General features: G+C 33.1%; 1 protein-coding gene across 2 annotated transcripts in view; it reads left to right on the top strand.

Moving 5' to 3' along the window:
* The window catches only part of CNTNAP4 (contactin associated protein family member 4), a 205,985-nt gene that overhangs the window by 150,552 nt on the left and 40,016 nt on the right, over positions 1 to 15,417 (top strand). For both annotated transcript variants that reach the window (XM_036403163.2, XM_036403162.2), the window contains exons 10-14: positions 1,156 to 1,327; positions 6,323 to 6,429; positions 8,628 to 8,747; positions 11,475 to 11,672; positions 14,824 to 14,980. In XM_036403163.2, coding sequence (XP_036259056.1) covers positions 1,156 to 1,327; positions 6,323 to 6,429; positions 8,628 to 8,747; positions 11,475 to 11,672; positions 14,824 to 14,980 — 754 coding nt within the window. The remainder of the gene's footprint in view (positions 1 to 1,155; positions 1,328 to 6,322; positions 6,430 to 8,627; positions 8,748 to 11,474; positions 11,673 to 14,823; positions 14,981 to 15,417) is intronic.

The raw sequence follows: 15,417 nt of genomic DNA, 5'->3' as shown, positions 1-15,417 counted from the left end.
CTCTGCTAGGATATGGGAATCCTAAGGATCAGTTTTACTTCTTCCTTTCCAGTAAAAGGAAACAGTTCTTCTCTAGACTCCTGTCACTAAGTTCCCTGCCCCATGAGATATATGGATAATATCCATAATCTTGTTAGCCTTCCTTTTCTTACTATTGAAGCTCCAAAATTTTTTTTTGTTGTACTTCAACATCTTTGGCAAGTTTTATATCCTCTTGGTTTCATAAGTGCATTCCTAGACATGCAGGTTATGTCTTTATATTCCCCTATATGTTGCATGTACCTGCTACCACATTTTGTGTGCTTTCTTTTTGTGTTTGCACTCAGTCAGGAGCTCACTCAGGAGTGTTTATGTTTGCAGGCCTTATGCCACACTTGATTAACTATTTTGATACTGCTATGGACTTCTCTTTTGCTCTGAAGATCTTTTTTTGTTGAATTTATCCAGCCGTTTTGATCTCCAAGGCAATTTTTAATGGTTTCCTCAAAACAGATCCTGAAGAGAAAAATTTTGGCTCTTCTGAGGTCAAGGGTTATAGTTCTGGAGTTTATTTCTTTCTCTCTTCTCTGTGGCTTATAAACTCCACAGCTTCACCTTCATGTTTGCTGTAATCAAGCCTATCCTTTACCTTTACATTTTCAATCATTTCTTCCTTGTCCATGAGTAGCAGGTTCAATGGAGCATCTCTCCTAGTTGAGTCATTGATGGTCTGCAACAAGAAGTTTCAGTACTTAACAAAATATTCTTAACAGCTGACAGAGTAAAATGAATTTAGTTAGTAACTGCTTTTGGGGTTTTTTTCTTATTTCACTTCAATTGTGACTTAAAACTTGTTCAAATCATGTGACTTTATGTTGTAACCTAACATTCTGTTCATATCTTGATTCTACTCATTGCTTTGGAGCTTTTGTTTGGGTTATCCTTTAATGAAATTTTTAGTGATATTTTACATATGCTTTCAAAACAATAAGACTGCAGAGAAGTATTTCTTTTCAGTCATACAGCCATGGCTTATCAGAAGAGCTTCTGGCTAAAGTCCCCCAGTCACAAAGTTTAAAATGTGTAGAGGTTATAAAAGTTCAATTTACTTTTGGAGTATATAACGTTTTTCAATAAAATATTTGTTTTCAGCTCCAGTTTTTATTCTTTTTTCAGGCTGTCCTAGCAGTGGAAACATTTCTGAATGTAATACCTCATTTGGTGGTTTTCAAGGATGCATGCGACATATTTCCATTGGTAACAAAGCAGTGGATATGATCTCTATTCAGCAAAACGGTTTTGGCAATTTCAGTGATCTTCAGATAGATTTATGTGGCATTACAGACAGGTGAGAAAATAATGTTTACTCATTAATTTATTTATGCCTGTGTTTTGTTTCTAATAGTGATTTGATGACAAAGAACAGAACATTGTTACAAAATAACATGCTGTTTCTTTTGTAATAATTTAGAAATCCTGAATAAATGCAGAATATGTGGCATATAGCAAATAGACTTCCTTTTACTGCAAATAAAATTAAATTTGAATAAAATTATTTTATGTTTCTGACAAATTTAAATATCTTGCTTTCTTCTCAAGTGAGTTGCTGTCACAAATTCCCTCCTGCAACCTGCAATCCCATCCACCTTTTAACATACTATGTTTTTTACAAGTTAATTCTGTTTCCTATCTTCTACCTCTCTAGAAACACAGTAGATAATATCCATCACAGTGAGTGAACAATTGTCTTTTAGACCACAGTCAGAACTAATCTCATAACCTGAAATTAGCATCTATCTAAAAGAATGGCTAGTTGAAGTGTCCCTCCCCAAAGGAAAGTCCCTCCCCAAAGAGGGATACATTCCCAGTGATAGAAATGCTTGAAGGAAAGACATTGCTGGAATTCAGTGTAGTGAAAGCAGAGCGGTTTGCAGAACAACACAAGCTGCTGAGAAGAAAGTGAGTGAACACACAAACAGTCAATGGAAGGAGAAGTTTTATTCTGTAGACTCCAGAGTATGCAGTCACGGACAGATATGCTGTCTTTAATCCCAAAGTGTTTTTCTTGGATGCAGCTGAAAGGCTGTACTGAAAGGACACAGCAGAAATTATGTACTTTTGAATAATTCTCCCTCACTTTCTACATTTCTAGTCCTCATATGGTGTCTTTTAGTTTCAAAAATTCTTGTCTTTTGAATTTTAAGACTTTCCTAAAGGTATATCTTTTTCAGAAAACACTGTAGGCAGAGATCTGCTTTAAGACAATTGCCAGTTTCAGGATCAGTCACACAACCTTACTTCTGAGACCTGCAATCCCTTCCTAGAGATAACACGGTCTACAGATATCCATGTTCTTATTTTGGAAACAGTCACTACTCCTTGTAGATGAAAGATGGAAAAAATACTAGCAATTTACCTAATTCTTCATAAAAGTTTAGGGGAGAAAAGTCCAAGATGAGGATAAAAGTTCTCAAGATCGGTGATACAAAAGGAAAATAACATCTTCATGGGAGATTCTTGGTTGGTTGGTTTTGTTTTCTATAATAATTTCAAGTCTTAATTTCTGTCTCTTCTTCTGTCTGCACCATTGTACCTTTCTTGCATTGGCTCTCAATCTAAGCAAAGATTTAGTTTTCAGTTCCCATCATGCTAAGCATATGTCTTCCGAATTTATCAAAATAGAAGTTTAATCTACTCATTCTTATATTTCATTACCCTCATTGTATTTTTTTTTTCAAAATAGACTGCTTTTAAAAATCCTGTCTGGTCTTGTGCTGTCTTGCTTCTGGGACTATTTCTTTCCCGTTGCTTTGCACAGTCTCATTTAATTCAATATCTGCTGCTCATAGTTTGGAACAAACTTCATGTCTCTCTTTATCAAATTAATTCTATGTCTCACTATAAATCCCAGGTGATAAAGCACATATATTTGGCAAAATTAAAACTGCTTACATGTTTTAAACAATATTTAATAGGTAGCTTGTATGATCCTGTGCACCATATTGTTTGAGAAAAAATGGTTTCTTCCTACCATGATTTATAAATGTCATTGAATGCCCTAAGCTAATGAGCATTTTGTGTTCCCAGCAGTAAATATCTCCCTAAACGTGAGCACAAACAAATCCCTTCTTTGTCTTGGAGTCTTTATGAGAGTCTTTACATCTTCAGTTCCAAATCATGAAGCATGGCCCAAATTCCGGAGTTATTGACAGCTTTTTGTAATAGAAGTGATTGACACCTAAATGTAGTCCTTTTGAGTTAGTTTTGCATATTTGAAGTGCATGAAAACAAATAATATTTGCTCTTTGCATAGCAAACTGGATTTACATGCAATAGTAAATAAACTGAAAACAATTTTATTTAATCTATTCTTTACTTCACATATACACAAATAGTATATGAAGAGTGTTTCTTATGAGATTTACAGTCTTCATAGAGAGATGTTTAGTTAATAATTAATTTTTCTGAATATAAATTATTAACTTTTTTATTTATTTTATACAAACAAATGCTGTACCATTTTCCTATTTTCGGTTTTCTCAGTTTGATAAACTCTCTCATTCCTTATCCTACTCTTAAATTGTTATGATTGTTTGCAGTCATCAGTCTTTCCATGATCCCTCATTTAGCCATTTCATTACATGACATCCTTATATTGTTCTATTGCTCATATATCTCTTTTGTGTGCAAACAATTCTCTTCATATATTTCTCCTTAATATCTTTTCTCTCAGCTCCTTTATCAATATATATTGGTTTAATAACTACTAATTAGCTATAAACCATTCACAAAATCACTTTAAAGGACACAGTGTCATTTAAATACCTTACAATGTTAGCATATTTAGTCTCTGAGGAGAGAGTACCAGATGCATCTGTCCTAATTATATTGAGCCCTACACAGAAACATACAATTTCCTACCAGGAGCTCTTGCCTTTTTGTCCTACCAGCAGCATACAAAAAAAAAAAGGATTGAATGGGTTTATATCTTTAAAAAGAAAAAGCCAAAAATAAAAATTATGATCACTGCACAGTTCTGAAATAGTTTTTTTTAACTTTTTTGTTTGAATAAGCTGAAAAATGAAGAAATAATAGGCATTAAAAATGCAGGAGTTATTTACCTTTTTAAAAGGATATTTTAGCCATAATTTAGAACCAGGATAAAGAAATACTATAAAAAATGCATCTAGTTGAAAACTGACATACAAAGTTTTTATCTTTCCCTTTCTTTATCGCAACTATATTCATATTCTGGATCATATTCTCCTCTCAATATTAGTTTATAGTTATTAATAGGCTGCTGCCTTGGTTTAAAATATTATGTAATTTTCAGAAGCCATACACTTAAAAAAAGCATATTATCAAGAAATATGCAGTAAATGCTTACTTAGCTGTTGCTTTTCTAGTTTTAGCAGACATAAAAATATTTTTTTATAGATTAAGTATTAGAAATACTGTTTCAAATACGAGAATTTTTTAGAAAATTGCCTTGTTCAAAGAAAGCTGTGTTCTAAATCTTGCTTTGGGGTAGGGTCACAGCATATAATGTAATTTACATTTACTTTGATGTAGCAAGTGGCTACTTTCTATTATACTTTCTGAAGCAGAGGAAAAAATTTAATGTTAAAAGATTTAAATTTAATGTTAAAAGATTTAAATTATACTTCTAACTTGTTTGCACTTCATTAAGGTTGGTTCAAGCATCATCAATTTCTTCGAAGCTTTTCATCTTGTGAAAAATATTAGGAAGATTAATTAGTAGGGACAGGGAGTCAATACAAGTAAAGACCATATAAAACACAATTTTTAGATAATGTCTTTATCAAAAAGGCATAAGACACAAAATGTGACTGAAATAAAAGCAGACCAGCTGTCAGTGAATGCACTGAAGGTCTTGAATGGCAGTTTTGCTAGAGATTTGTATTTATAATAACTGATGATTAGAAAGAGAAATAGAGCATTTACCTAAGAAACATTAGTATGCATATTTATATAATTCTGTCAAACAAAGTATTTAAAATCAAAATAATTGTAAGCCTGATGCCTAAATTTTATCTTTAGGCTCAAAAACATAATTCAGTGAGACATATATAATCTGTTGACTAGTCTTAGGAATACATTTTTTGAGTGAAAGAATAGATACAAGATTAGTTGTTTCCCTGCCAAAAATGTCACAGATTTCCTTGAAAATAGATGACATCTATCAGTTTACTTACTTTACCTATACTTCACCTGCTACTTCTTTTTTAATTCCCCTCTGTGAAAACCACTTATCCTTGTTTATAAACATGAAAGAAAGATAAAGTTCTTTGAGTGCCACGAGCAGTGAATCTGCAAAGACCCTGAATTATTCATAGGGCAGATGTGTGAAATGCTGGACTTTCTGTAATCCTAATTTAATATTCTTATAATGTTTCTTGGATGAATTAAAAGGTATTTTAAGATCCTGTGAATGTTAGTGGGCATGTTGTTTTTGTTTGGTTTTTTTTTCCTGTGGCTAATGTTAACAGTAAAGTCATTTTACACTTTCTGTATCATGCACATAAACTCAGTGCAGTTAGAAAGTTAACCAATTTCTAAGGTGAAAAGCTAGTTAATAATCAGTTGAAGTGTGCCAATCTATTTCAGTGTATTTTCAGCTGCATTTATAAAAAAAGATAATTTCTTTTTTTTTCATGTCACAATTATTTTATACTTTAGTATAGTGCTGCAGTCTTAAACACTAAGAAGTTACAGGTAAATGATTTTTTCAGTCAACCATTGTATACTTAGAAGAAAGTAATCAAAAGTCTTCAGGATCTTAGTCATATTACAAGAGTGGAAATGGCTTTACAAGTAGTTAGTTAGGTTGGAACCAACATACTGAACTCTTTCTAGGATAGAAAGTAAACAGGATTTTGGCATAAGAAATATATGTCAGGTGCTGTGATAAGATTAATTTGTTAGGTGAAACAGAAGGAAATCTGCTGTAATGTTGCTTTGTTTATGACACATGTTGTTGAAGAAATCCCAGTCATTGTAAAACTTGCCATTGAATTATCAACACATGAACCTTTATTAGTCTGCATTGAATTGTGACCAGTTGAACACTAACAACAATTCTCTATTTTATGCCTTATTTCTGTTCTCATAAGCTTGTTACATAATTAAGATATTTTTATAAGCAAAAGGAATACTAAGGAAGAAATTATCTTAATTATCTTTTACTTACATTGGCATCCTTACCAATGACCTTGGATGACTTCCTTCACACTATACTTTTCCAGGATTTTGCCTTTCTTGCTAAGTACAATAGTAAGTGAGGAGAAAAAAGAGTGAAAATGCACATTGTTTTTTGTTTTAGGTGTTTGCCTAATTACTGTGAACATGGTGGTGAGTGCTCACAGTCCTGGAACAGTTTCCACTGTAACTGTGCCAATACTGGTTACAAGGGAGCAACTTGTCACTATCGTAAGTATAAAGTGTTTTCTGATTTCTGATTAGGCTTTTATTTCTGATTTCATTTCTTCACCACAAAACAAACCAAAAAGACAAAGCAAGCCAAAGGAAAAAACATTTGAACTTACAATTCATAAAATATTCTCAGTTATAAAAATACTCATAATTTGGTTTGAGGAAAGGCCTCGGGAACTCAAAATATGTAACAAAAAATTGATTGAAAGTTTAAGTGTTTTTCTTTTACATTTTTTTGTATTTTATATAAGATATCAATATCCTCTTCCATCCATATAACTCCACTTTCTGAATCAATGTATCATTTAGAAATACAGCAAATTCATCTGTATTCATCATAATAACTAATATTTACTATTTCTGAGCCACTGGGACTACATGCATGTCCAAAGTATTCCTGTGCTAAACCTCAAACACGTTTGTATAGTCTTCTAGATCAGGAAGTAGATTAGAAGAAAATAAAATAAACACATTTTGGAAGCCTAAGTGAATGTGACTTAGGTAATTTCACAAGAGATGCTTTACTTTGGTACTGCTTTTAGCATGTTCTGGGAAGAAGATAAAATAAGTATGCTGGCTTCCATTGCATGCCTATAATAAGTAAAAATCCATAGACGTTTACTGGTTGTTTTTTTTTTTTTAATACAAAGATTGCCCTTATCTCAGATAAATAATTCTATACTTGTATATTGTCTATATAAAATCGTTACAATCCTTTTTTGGCAGCTTTTACAAAAAGAATATATGTCTACCTAAATGGTACTTTTTGAGAAATCACTGATTTTAGAATACTGCCTATTTAAAATCTTGCTTGTACAAAGTCAACAAAAGTCATAACTAACAATATTAAGAAAAACTATGTAAAATAGAAAATATGCCAATAGTAGCTTTTGAATACCATGTTGTACCCAATTAAAACCTGATGAGGCCAGAGTGAAGATGAACTGATTTGATTCATTGCAATTTGAAAAGTCACAAATTGAATCATCTGTTAATTTCTATGAGGACAGAGGGAGGCTAGAGTTTCCTGATGATTAGGACTTAATGAGAAATGTAATAATATGAGTCACCAATTTTTTTATTGTCTAAAATAATAACGAATAACTGAACTTTTGTCATTTCTAAATTTAGCTAAAAGTATTTATTATAAGGAACCATAAAATTGGGTTTAAAAATTGCAAAAATTGTTTATTATGGATATTTCATAGAGTAAGTAAAATGAATGGTTTGTCTCTTTTTATAGTTGTTGCCATATAATGTCAGTAACCATCAGGCAAAAAAATAGAAAGATAACACTCTTTAAAACTTAGCTTATTAAAAAAAAGTATAGCACTCACAAGTACTTTTCATTATTAATCTAACAGCTCATTCTTTTTGGCGGAATTTTTAAAAGTTTTGAGAACTGATAGAGTGCTGTTTAATTTTGAAATGAAAGATAAAAACATTATGACTGCTCAAAAGAAATATAATCGTTAAAGGAGAATTTAGATTAATGTGTCCAGCTGTGACATTATCATCATGTTTTCTGAGATCCAGTTATAGAGGTGGACTCATATATCTTTTTCTTCTCAGATATTTCATATAGAAGAGGTATCACAGATTTTTTTTTTTAGGTCTTGACTGATACAAAGTATACATGACAGGGAACCAAGAAGCTGTCATTTTGTCTTTGCTAATTTAGTTCTTTTACTGAAATCTCTGACAAGTCACTTGCTTTTCCATTTACAGTGGGAAGAAACTTAAGAAGTGTGAAAGCCAAAAAATGCTTACCTTCTGCTTTATGTTGCAACAACAGCAACAAAAATCTGATTTGGCTGAGGTAGTTAATGGGGTTTTCTTCAAAATCAGATTACCAGAGTCTAAGTAATACCCTTGGCATTCTAGCATTTTTCAGAATTTTTTCATCCATTTACTCACCCATATTTCATGTTTTTCTCCCAGAGGTTTTGAGCTGGAAATAGAGAATAAAATGCTTAAAAATGCACCATGTAATCTCCATGATAAATAAAATATGCTTAACAATTTCTAATAAAGGCATAGTTTTGATTGCATGAATTTTTCTTCATTCTTTAGCAGACAGCACACACCCAACTTCTTTTCCCAATGTCAAGGGTCATGCACTTTTTTTTTTAAATTGCTTGAATAAAATGTAAAATCATGCCATTACATTTGTGATGGAATATGTTCTTTTACAGCCATCTATGAGCAATCATGTGAAGCCTATAAGCACAGAGGGAACACTTCAGGCTTTTACAATATTGATTCAGATGGAAGTGGCCCCCTGGGACCATTTCTTGTGTACTGCAATATGACAGGTGAGGTGATAAACTTCCTTAACTTACAGCTGTGGCTGTATGCATGCTCATTATATTGAAACACAACTTATCAAGTGAGAAGTCTCTACAGTTTGTGAATTTAATGTAAACATGAACAACAAAATGTAGGCGACTCCTTAGCTCAGGATATTGGGCAAATAATTAGGTATAAAAATTAGAATTATAACAGAATTCAGGCTGTGAAGCTAACACAGCATTCCTGTTATGCTTTGCATAAATGGGGCATGTGTTCCATATGGAGGCAATGTCATGCTAGTTCATTTTTGGGGAGCAGCTTTGTTTTCACTGAAGTTGCAGCCTCTTGAGGATACTTAGGAAAATGAGAAATAAGTTATGTTTATGAGAAATTTTCTGACTTTCCCTGATAGCTTTCTGAAAAATTTTAACTTAGATCTGGCCTTTGTTGGGAGGAATGTTGATATTAAACTTCATCTTTCAAACTGCAAGGTGATCTTTTGGAGAATACAAATGCAACAGTTGGTCTGCTTTTTAACAAAGCAGTTAATGTTATCTCTGTATGGTATATGGTATATTGGTAAAGGTCCTTTCAACAAAGCTTAAATTTAAATGGCTGTTTGGAATTTATTATTGCCAGATTTATGGCTGTCTCCTTTACTGTTTACTTAGCTCCTTTTATTTGAAATGCTTTCCAGCCAAAATGACTGGAACATTTTATTGTTTTGTTTGAAAAAAAAAGATTTAAAAATTAAAATTAAAAAAAATATTTTTACACAGTTTTAACTGTTTAAAAGAATAGATGAATGAGCAAGATTTGAACTGGCTAGGGCTAGATATGCCCTAAGTGTTGAGAACTTGACTTAGAACCCTTATAGTAAGATTTTGATGTTGACTTGAGCACTTTACCTAGTCTCATGGTGCCAGCTCCTGACTTCGACTTCTACAGCGAACTATGCTTGCTCACAATAGGCATGTTTCAGATTGGCACAGGCTCTTAAAAAGAAATATTCTAGTGTCCTGTGAGACTAAAAGAGACCAAGGAATCATGGCAGAAAGATGACAATTTTTCTAAGTGGGTATAACTCTCCAAGGTACAGTGTAGTGTCTGATTTATTCTTGTGTGTCCATGAACAGCTGTTCCTGTTTTCCTCAGTCACTCCTTATTCACCACATTAAGCAAACATCATTGATCAGTTCTTCATCTCAAGATGCATTCTGACAGGACGAATCCTCTATATTTGTTTTGTTCCCAGTTTCCTCATGACTGGTATTCCCTTTTCCCACCAGTGGCAGGAAAGGCAGATGCCCACATTTCTTACTGCACTGCCTTGTCTTTGACATTCATGGGGCTCTATTTTCAGGCAGCTGGGAGGGAGGTGCCATCTCCTGAATTTATTCTTGGAGGTCAGTTTCAGAATCAAAAGCCTACAGTCCACACTGTCAATTAATATGCTACAAACTTTGCTGTTAGCTGTGTTTCTTTTTTGTGTAATTTTGTGAGTGTGACAATGAGTTGAATATCCAAAATCCTTGTCTTCATTTTTATGTTCAGTGTAATGTTTAGATGTATTTGTGTCTGTATGTGTATCTGTCTACCAAAAAACCCCACAAACATAGAAAACAGTACCCAAAACACACAAGGAACCAAAATTTAAATTTGTTTTTCTAGCTATCTGGTTTTTGACAGTCCAATTACATCCTTGATAAAATTTTATGATTAGATGCAAAATATTTCGTTTAGATTTCCTGACTATTACTTATCTCTAAGTGACCATCATTCTTTCCTCTTCATGGATAATTTTATATGATCTGCCCTGTGTGGCCTATAGGCACCTGATGATATAAAATACAGGTCTAGTAGTTAGAATACTATTATTAGAATGTCTGAAATACTATGTCAATACGAAAATTTAGGAAAAAATATTTCTCTCTTTTTTTTTTTTTTTAATTAGCTGGCCATAAATATGCAAGAATACAGTGACCATGAATCTAAACTTGACTGTCCCAGATGGGCTTTAACTGAAGCCTTCTCACCCCTACCTTGAAAGGGGTTTTGGTCAGGAGAATGAGAGTTACAGGTTTTGAAAGTGGGAGTTGAAACAGAATAAGCTCATTTTTAACCTATTCACAGGTGAAGGATCTTGGCAAAAATACGAAACAGAAGAATGATATGAGCCTTCACCATGATTACTATATTTAATTTTAGGTGGCAGTAATAATTCACCTTCATGTAATCTTAGTTTTACAGTAAACACAGTATATGCAAGAAACTTCTGCTTCTATGTATTAAAGAAAAGGCCTGTAGGCCATTTTCTCCTACTGAATAAATTAATTCAAGCTATAAGGATGCATTTAATGTAGGTAGATTCTAGGATAGAGTTAGTGTTATTTTATGCAGTATTTAAGCTTAGGGAAAGTGGTTATTTTCTTCTAATCTTTCATTGCAATTTACCGAGTAAACAATATTTTATTTCTGATACAAATATTTGGGGGTCATCACATATTCTTTCTGTATTGAATAATCCTAACTAGCTGAATATCTGTTACAGTCATGGCACAGTGATCTACCTATGAATAATTGTTTTCATTTTTGCTCAATGATTTATGTCTGTTTCATGGGCTCCAAAGGGCTTTCTGTGATCAAAGAAGTTATCCTGAAGTTTGGCAGATTTCGTCATGCATGCTCTTTGCCTTACTAACTTGCACAATGCTCTGATTCTTTATTACTTTTTACATGTGTTGTGAAAGATGCAACGTGGACAATTATACAGCATAACAGCACCAACCTAACCAGAGTTAAAAGTGCTAATCGAGAGAACCCACACACTGTGTTTTTCAAGTATTCTGCCAGCCTAGACCAGCTTCAGGCTACAATAAACCTTGCAGATCACTGTGAACAGGAGCTTGCTTACTACTGCAAAAAGTCAAGGCTTTTAGATAAGTCAGGTAAGTAAAGCAGACAAACCTAATTATGTTGCATCATGCTTTTATTTTGCTAGCTACTAAAGTTATTTATTTCTAACAAGACTATGGCTTTTTGCTACTATGGAGTTTGAACTACTTCAAATATGGAGTTCTCAGATTTCTGTGAATTGCCAAGAGATATTTGAACCAGGAAAATGCAAATGTCGATTTATAATGATTTTCTTTCCGAGAATTAAATTCACAAGTTAATTTCTCTCATAAGACTTTTAAATTAACAGAGATTGTTATTAAGATCCCCTCTTGTTTAGTCTTCCAAGAATTTTTAATTTTAAATAAGGAATTAAACTATTACTGAGGAAATATTTTCTTAAATGAGCACAAATTAGTGTGTAGATACCAGCAGAAGCTAATGTGTGCACTTAATGTGCATATTGTGAGTATTTGACAAAACGCATCAATAACATTGAATTTCCACTATCCAATATAAACATTCTTAGAAAGCTCAGTAGTTAAAATGTGGATTATTGACAAAATTATAATTGCCTTAAGAAATAACGGAAGATCTTATCTACTTAAAATAAAGCGAAGTTATGTAGTCTATTTAAATTTTAACTTTATTGACACAGAGCTGGTGTTAAAAGACCTTACTCTGAACATCTAAGTGCTCCAAATAATGTGGAGGTAAAATCTTCATTGTTTACTTTCTTTTGAAAAACTTAATGAAATTTTTTGGCTTGTGCACCAGAAACTCTTAAAATGTTAAAAATTTATTAGTTGACATTCTTTCCTACTAAGCAGAGAGAATGCCTCTGCGTGAAACCCTCTCTGGTTCTAGGTCTAAGCTCTTTCCTTATACATTATTTCTCACTAATTATGGCATGGGTATCTCTGGACTTCTTAGGCTGGTGTTTGCTCTTGGAAGAATATCTGTTTGAAAACACCTCCACAGCAAAAAAAGTGAACCTGCTGCTTAAGGTGTCCTGATGAGCCTTCTTTTTGCTGTGGGCTCCAAATTAAAGCTATGTTTAGATGTTCACAAGCCTGGTTTGCCTCAAGCAGAAAGTATAAAGACTTTTTTTTTTTTTTTGTCCAGGGAGACTGCATGTAAATGTGCTAAAATAATTCACTATCTATGTTGTTATGCTGTTTATAGTGCATATAGCTGCATGTTTATAATATGCATATAAATGTGTTAAAATAAATGTTTTAGAAGTGTGCAATCAGATATGGTAAGTAATTTAAAGTTTAGTTTTGAATGCTAAGAATAAATAGATGTGAAAGAGACTGATATGAGACCTCTACAAATTTTCTAAAATAATTCTTTTTTTAAACAGAGTTTAATCACTCTCATTTCTACTGTTTACAATCTTCACTAGGTATGCCTGAGAAATAGAAAATTTGATGATGGTTACATAATATATTTTTTGGAGCATACAATCCACCTAGTAATTTTAAACTGACTGTATTTTAGGAATGCATTGTATTCTATCAACCTGGATAGCATTTGCAAATGATCTCATTAAAGAAGCCATTGCTTAATACATTTATGTGATCATTACGAAGAAATCTCTAACCACTTTAATTAATGGCTTTATTTTGCCCAGGCAGTACTTTCTGCCAAGGCAGTAAAAAAAAATCTGTGCTAATCAGTATGAACTTGCAGCATTTCAGTAAATACTCTCTCCTCACTCTGCTGTATGAACAAATAACTGAGACCAGCTTTTAAACATACTTCAATGTCCCCAGTGAAACGTTGGGAATGCTAATTCATGACTACAGTATAAACCTAAGGCATGCTGTTAAAGCAGCAGAAATATTCTGCTTTTTACAATCTTAGTTGCTAGAACCTTTTTAAAGTGTTGTCTGATAAATTATTTATACATGGTCTCTGGGTTTTCTTCCTCCTGTGATGGTTTGCAAACGCAAACACTGATATTGGACATTGATGCCATTATGCAAGCTTGACTTTTCGAAAAACTGCTCATACTGTTTTTTGGCCTGCTGGGCTGACAGTTGTGTGGTAATGAATGCAGTCAATATGTTCACGATCTGAAAGATTGTCAGTGTAACAGAGGTCTTATCTAACAGTGAGGTTTAATAAGCAGTGGTGCTTGTAAGCAAAGTTGAGACTAGAATAAATTCCAGCTTCTTCATGGGGGCCGGGTGCTGAAAATGGAGCTCCAGCAGAAGCAAAAAAAAAAAGCATCTATAAGAAATTCTGTAGTTTAACAGTACTTGATTGCTTCTCATGCCTTGACTTTCATGCATGCATCACCCTTCTTCCATCTCATTTGAGATGGTTTATCTTTTTGCTTCATATCATTTAGCTATCATGTGTTCTGCAGATATTTCTTCTGTTGCTATACTTGCTTGGCAATATCTTTAAGCTTATTCTGCAGTACTGTACTTTCATTAAAGTACTTTCATTAAAGAAACTAAATTTAATCATTTTACTACAAACAATGCTGACTTGAGAGATGTGATAGTGCACCACCGAGAGATGTGATACTCCTGGACAACTTCACTTCTCCTCGTCAGATACACCAATTTACTTATGGGATCACCATTAACATGATTTCTGTTGTCTCTGAGTATCTAAATTCTGAATCTGCTGTCCACGACCAAACAGCTGTCTTTGGGTGTTTCTGATTAACACCACTACTCAGCTACTCAAAGCTCATCACAGATATTGGTAGTAGTGCTCTGTAGTACTCTTGGTAGTGGGATGAGGCCGTTTCTGTGACTTCCCTTATTCTATTTCTGGTGGTTCCAACATCTGAAATTGATCTTTACTGGGGAATATAAACTATCCTGATTTTTAGGATGATTATGTCTCCACTTTCATGGACCATTTTAAAATGAATTATATAAATTGACTGCCTAAGATAAATTATTCTAATATCACGGCTGGCTGAACTAGGTACTGTGAGTTCCCTTTTCTACTAATGCAAGCAAAAATCTGTGACAATCACTTGGTATGTGATAATGAAGTATTAAAATGAAAAATTACTTATCAAGTAAAGGTGGAAATTTATTTTTTCCTGGTCATTTAAAGGTGTTGGATTTGAGCAGGTTTTTTTTGTCTTCTTAAACTTTTGGAAAACTATTTGGATGGGAAAGCTGAGAGAAGTAGGAGACAAGACTGGGCATTGATTTTCTCTAACCTTTTTAGATGGAATGCCACTGAGCTGGTGGATTGGAAGAACCAATGAAACTCATACTTACTGGGGAGGTTCCTTGCCTGCTGTACAAAAATGTGCTTGTGGACTGGAGGGAAGCTGCATTGATTCCCAGCATTACTGCAACTGTGATGCGGACAGGGATGAATGGTGACTTTTTACTGTTCATTATTCACAATACTTTTTTGTTAAAAGTAAATAAAGAAAATATACAGGCCTTAGCACATTTATAACACCAAGGCAGTTGGAAATCTAAGTTGCCATAGTGTCATCTAATTCTTTGCTATAGAACATAATTTTTCACAAAGTTATTGCTATACATATTAAGTATTCTTGCTAATTCTTTCACTGTAAATTTTGGGGAAGTTTTAATTTTACAGATACTTTCTAGTCTTTAGTATTATTGCATGTAATATATTAAGACAATAGTTCTTTAGCATAACTTAAGTTAGTTTTAGATTACTGAACATAATTAAACTTAAAACATTCTGTTAAAAAAGTTAATTCTTAGCATAATTTATAATTACACTTTGAGGTTTAGACTTTTTACATCCTTTATCTTTTTCATCTACAACATAGATAAAGAA

Source organism: Molothrus ater, chromosome Z, assembly GCF_012460135.2.
Source record: "Molothrus ater isolate BHLD 08-10-18 breed brown headed cowbird chromosome Z, BPBGC_Mater_1.1, whole genome shotgun sequence".
Lineage (NCBI taxonomy): Eukaryota > Metazoa > Chordata > Aves > Passeriformes > Icteridae > Molothrus > Molothrus ater.
The sequence above is the reverse complement of the archived record's forward strand: the minus strand, read 5'-3'. Positions and strand labels throughout refer to the sequence as shown.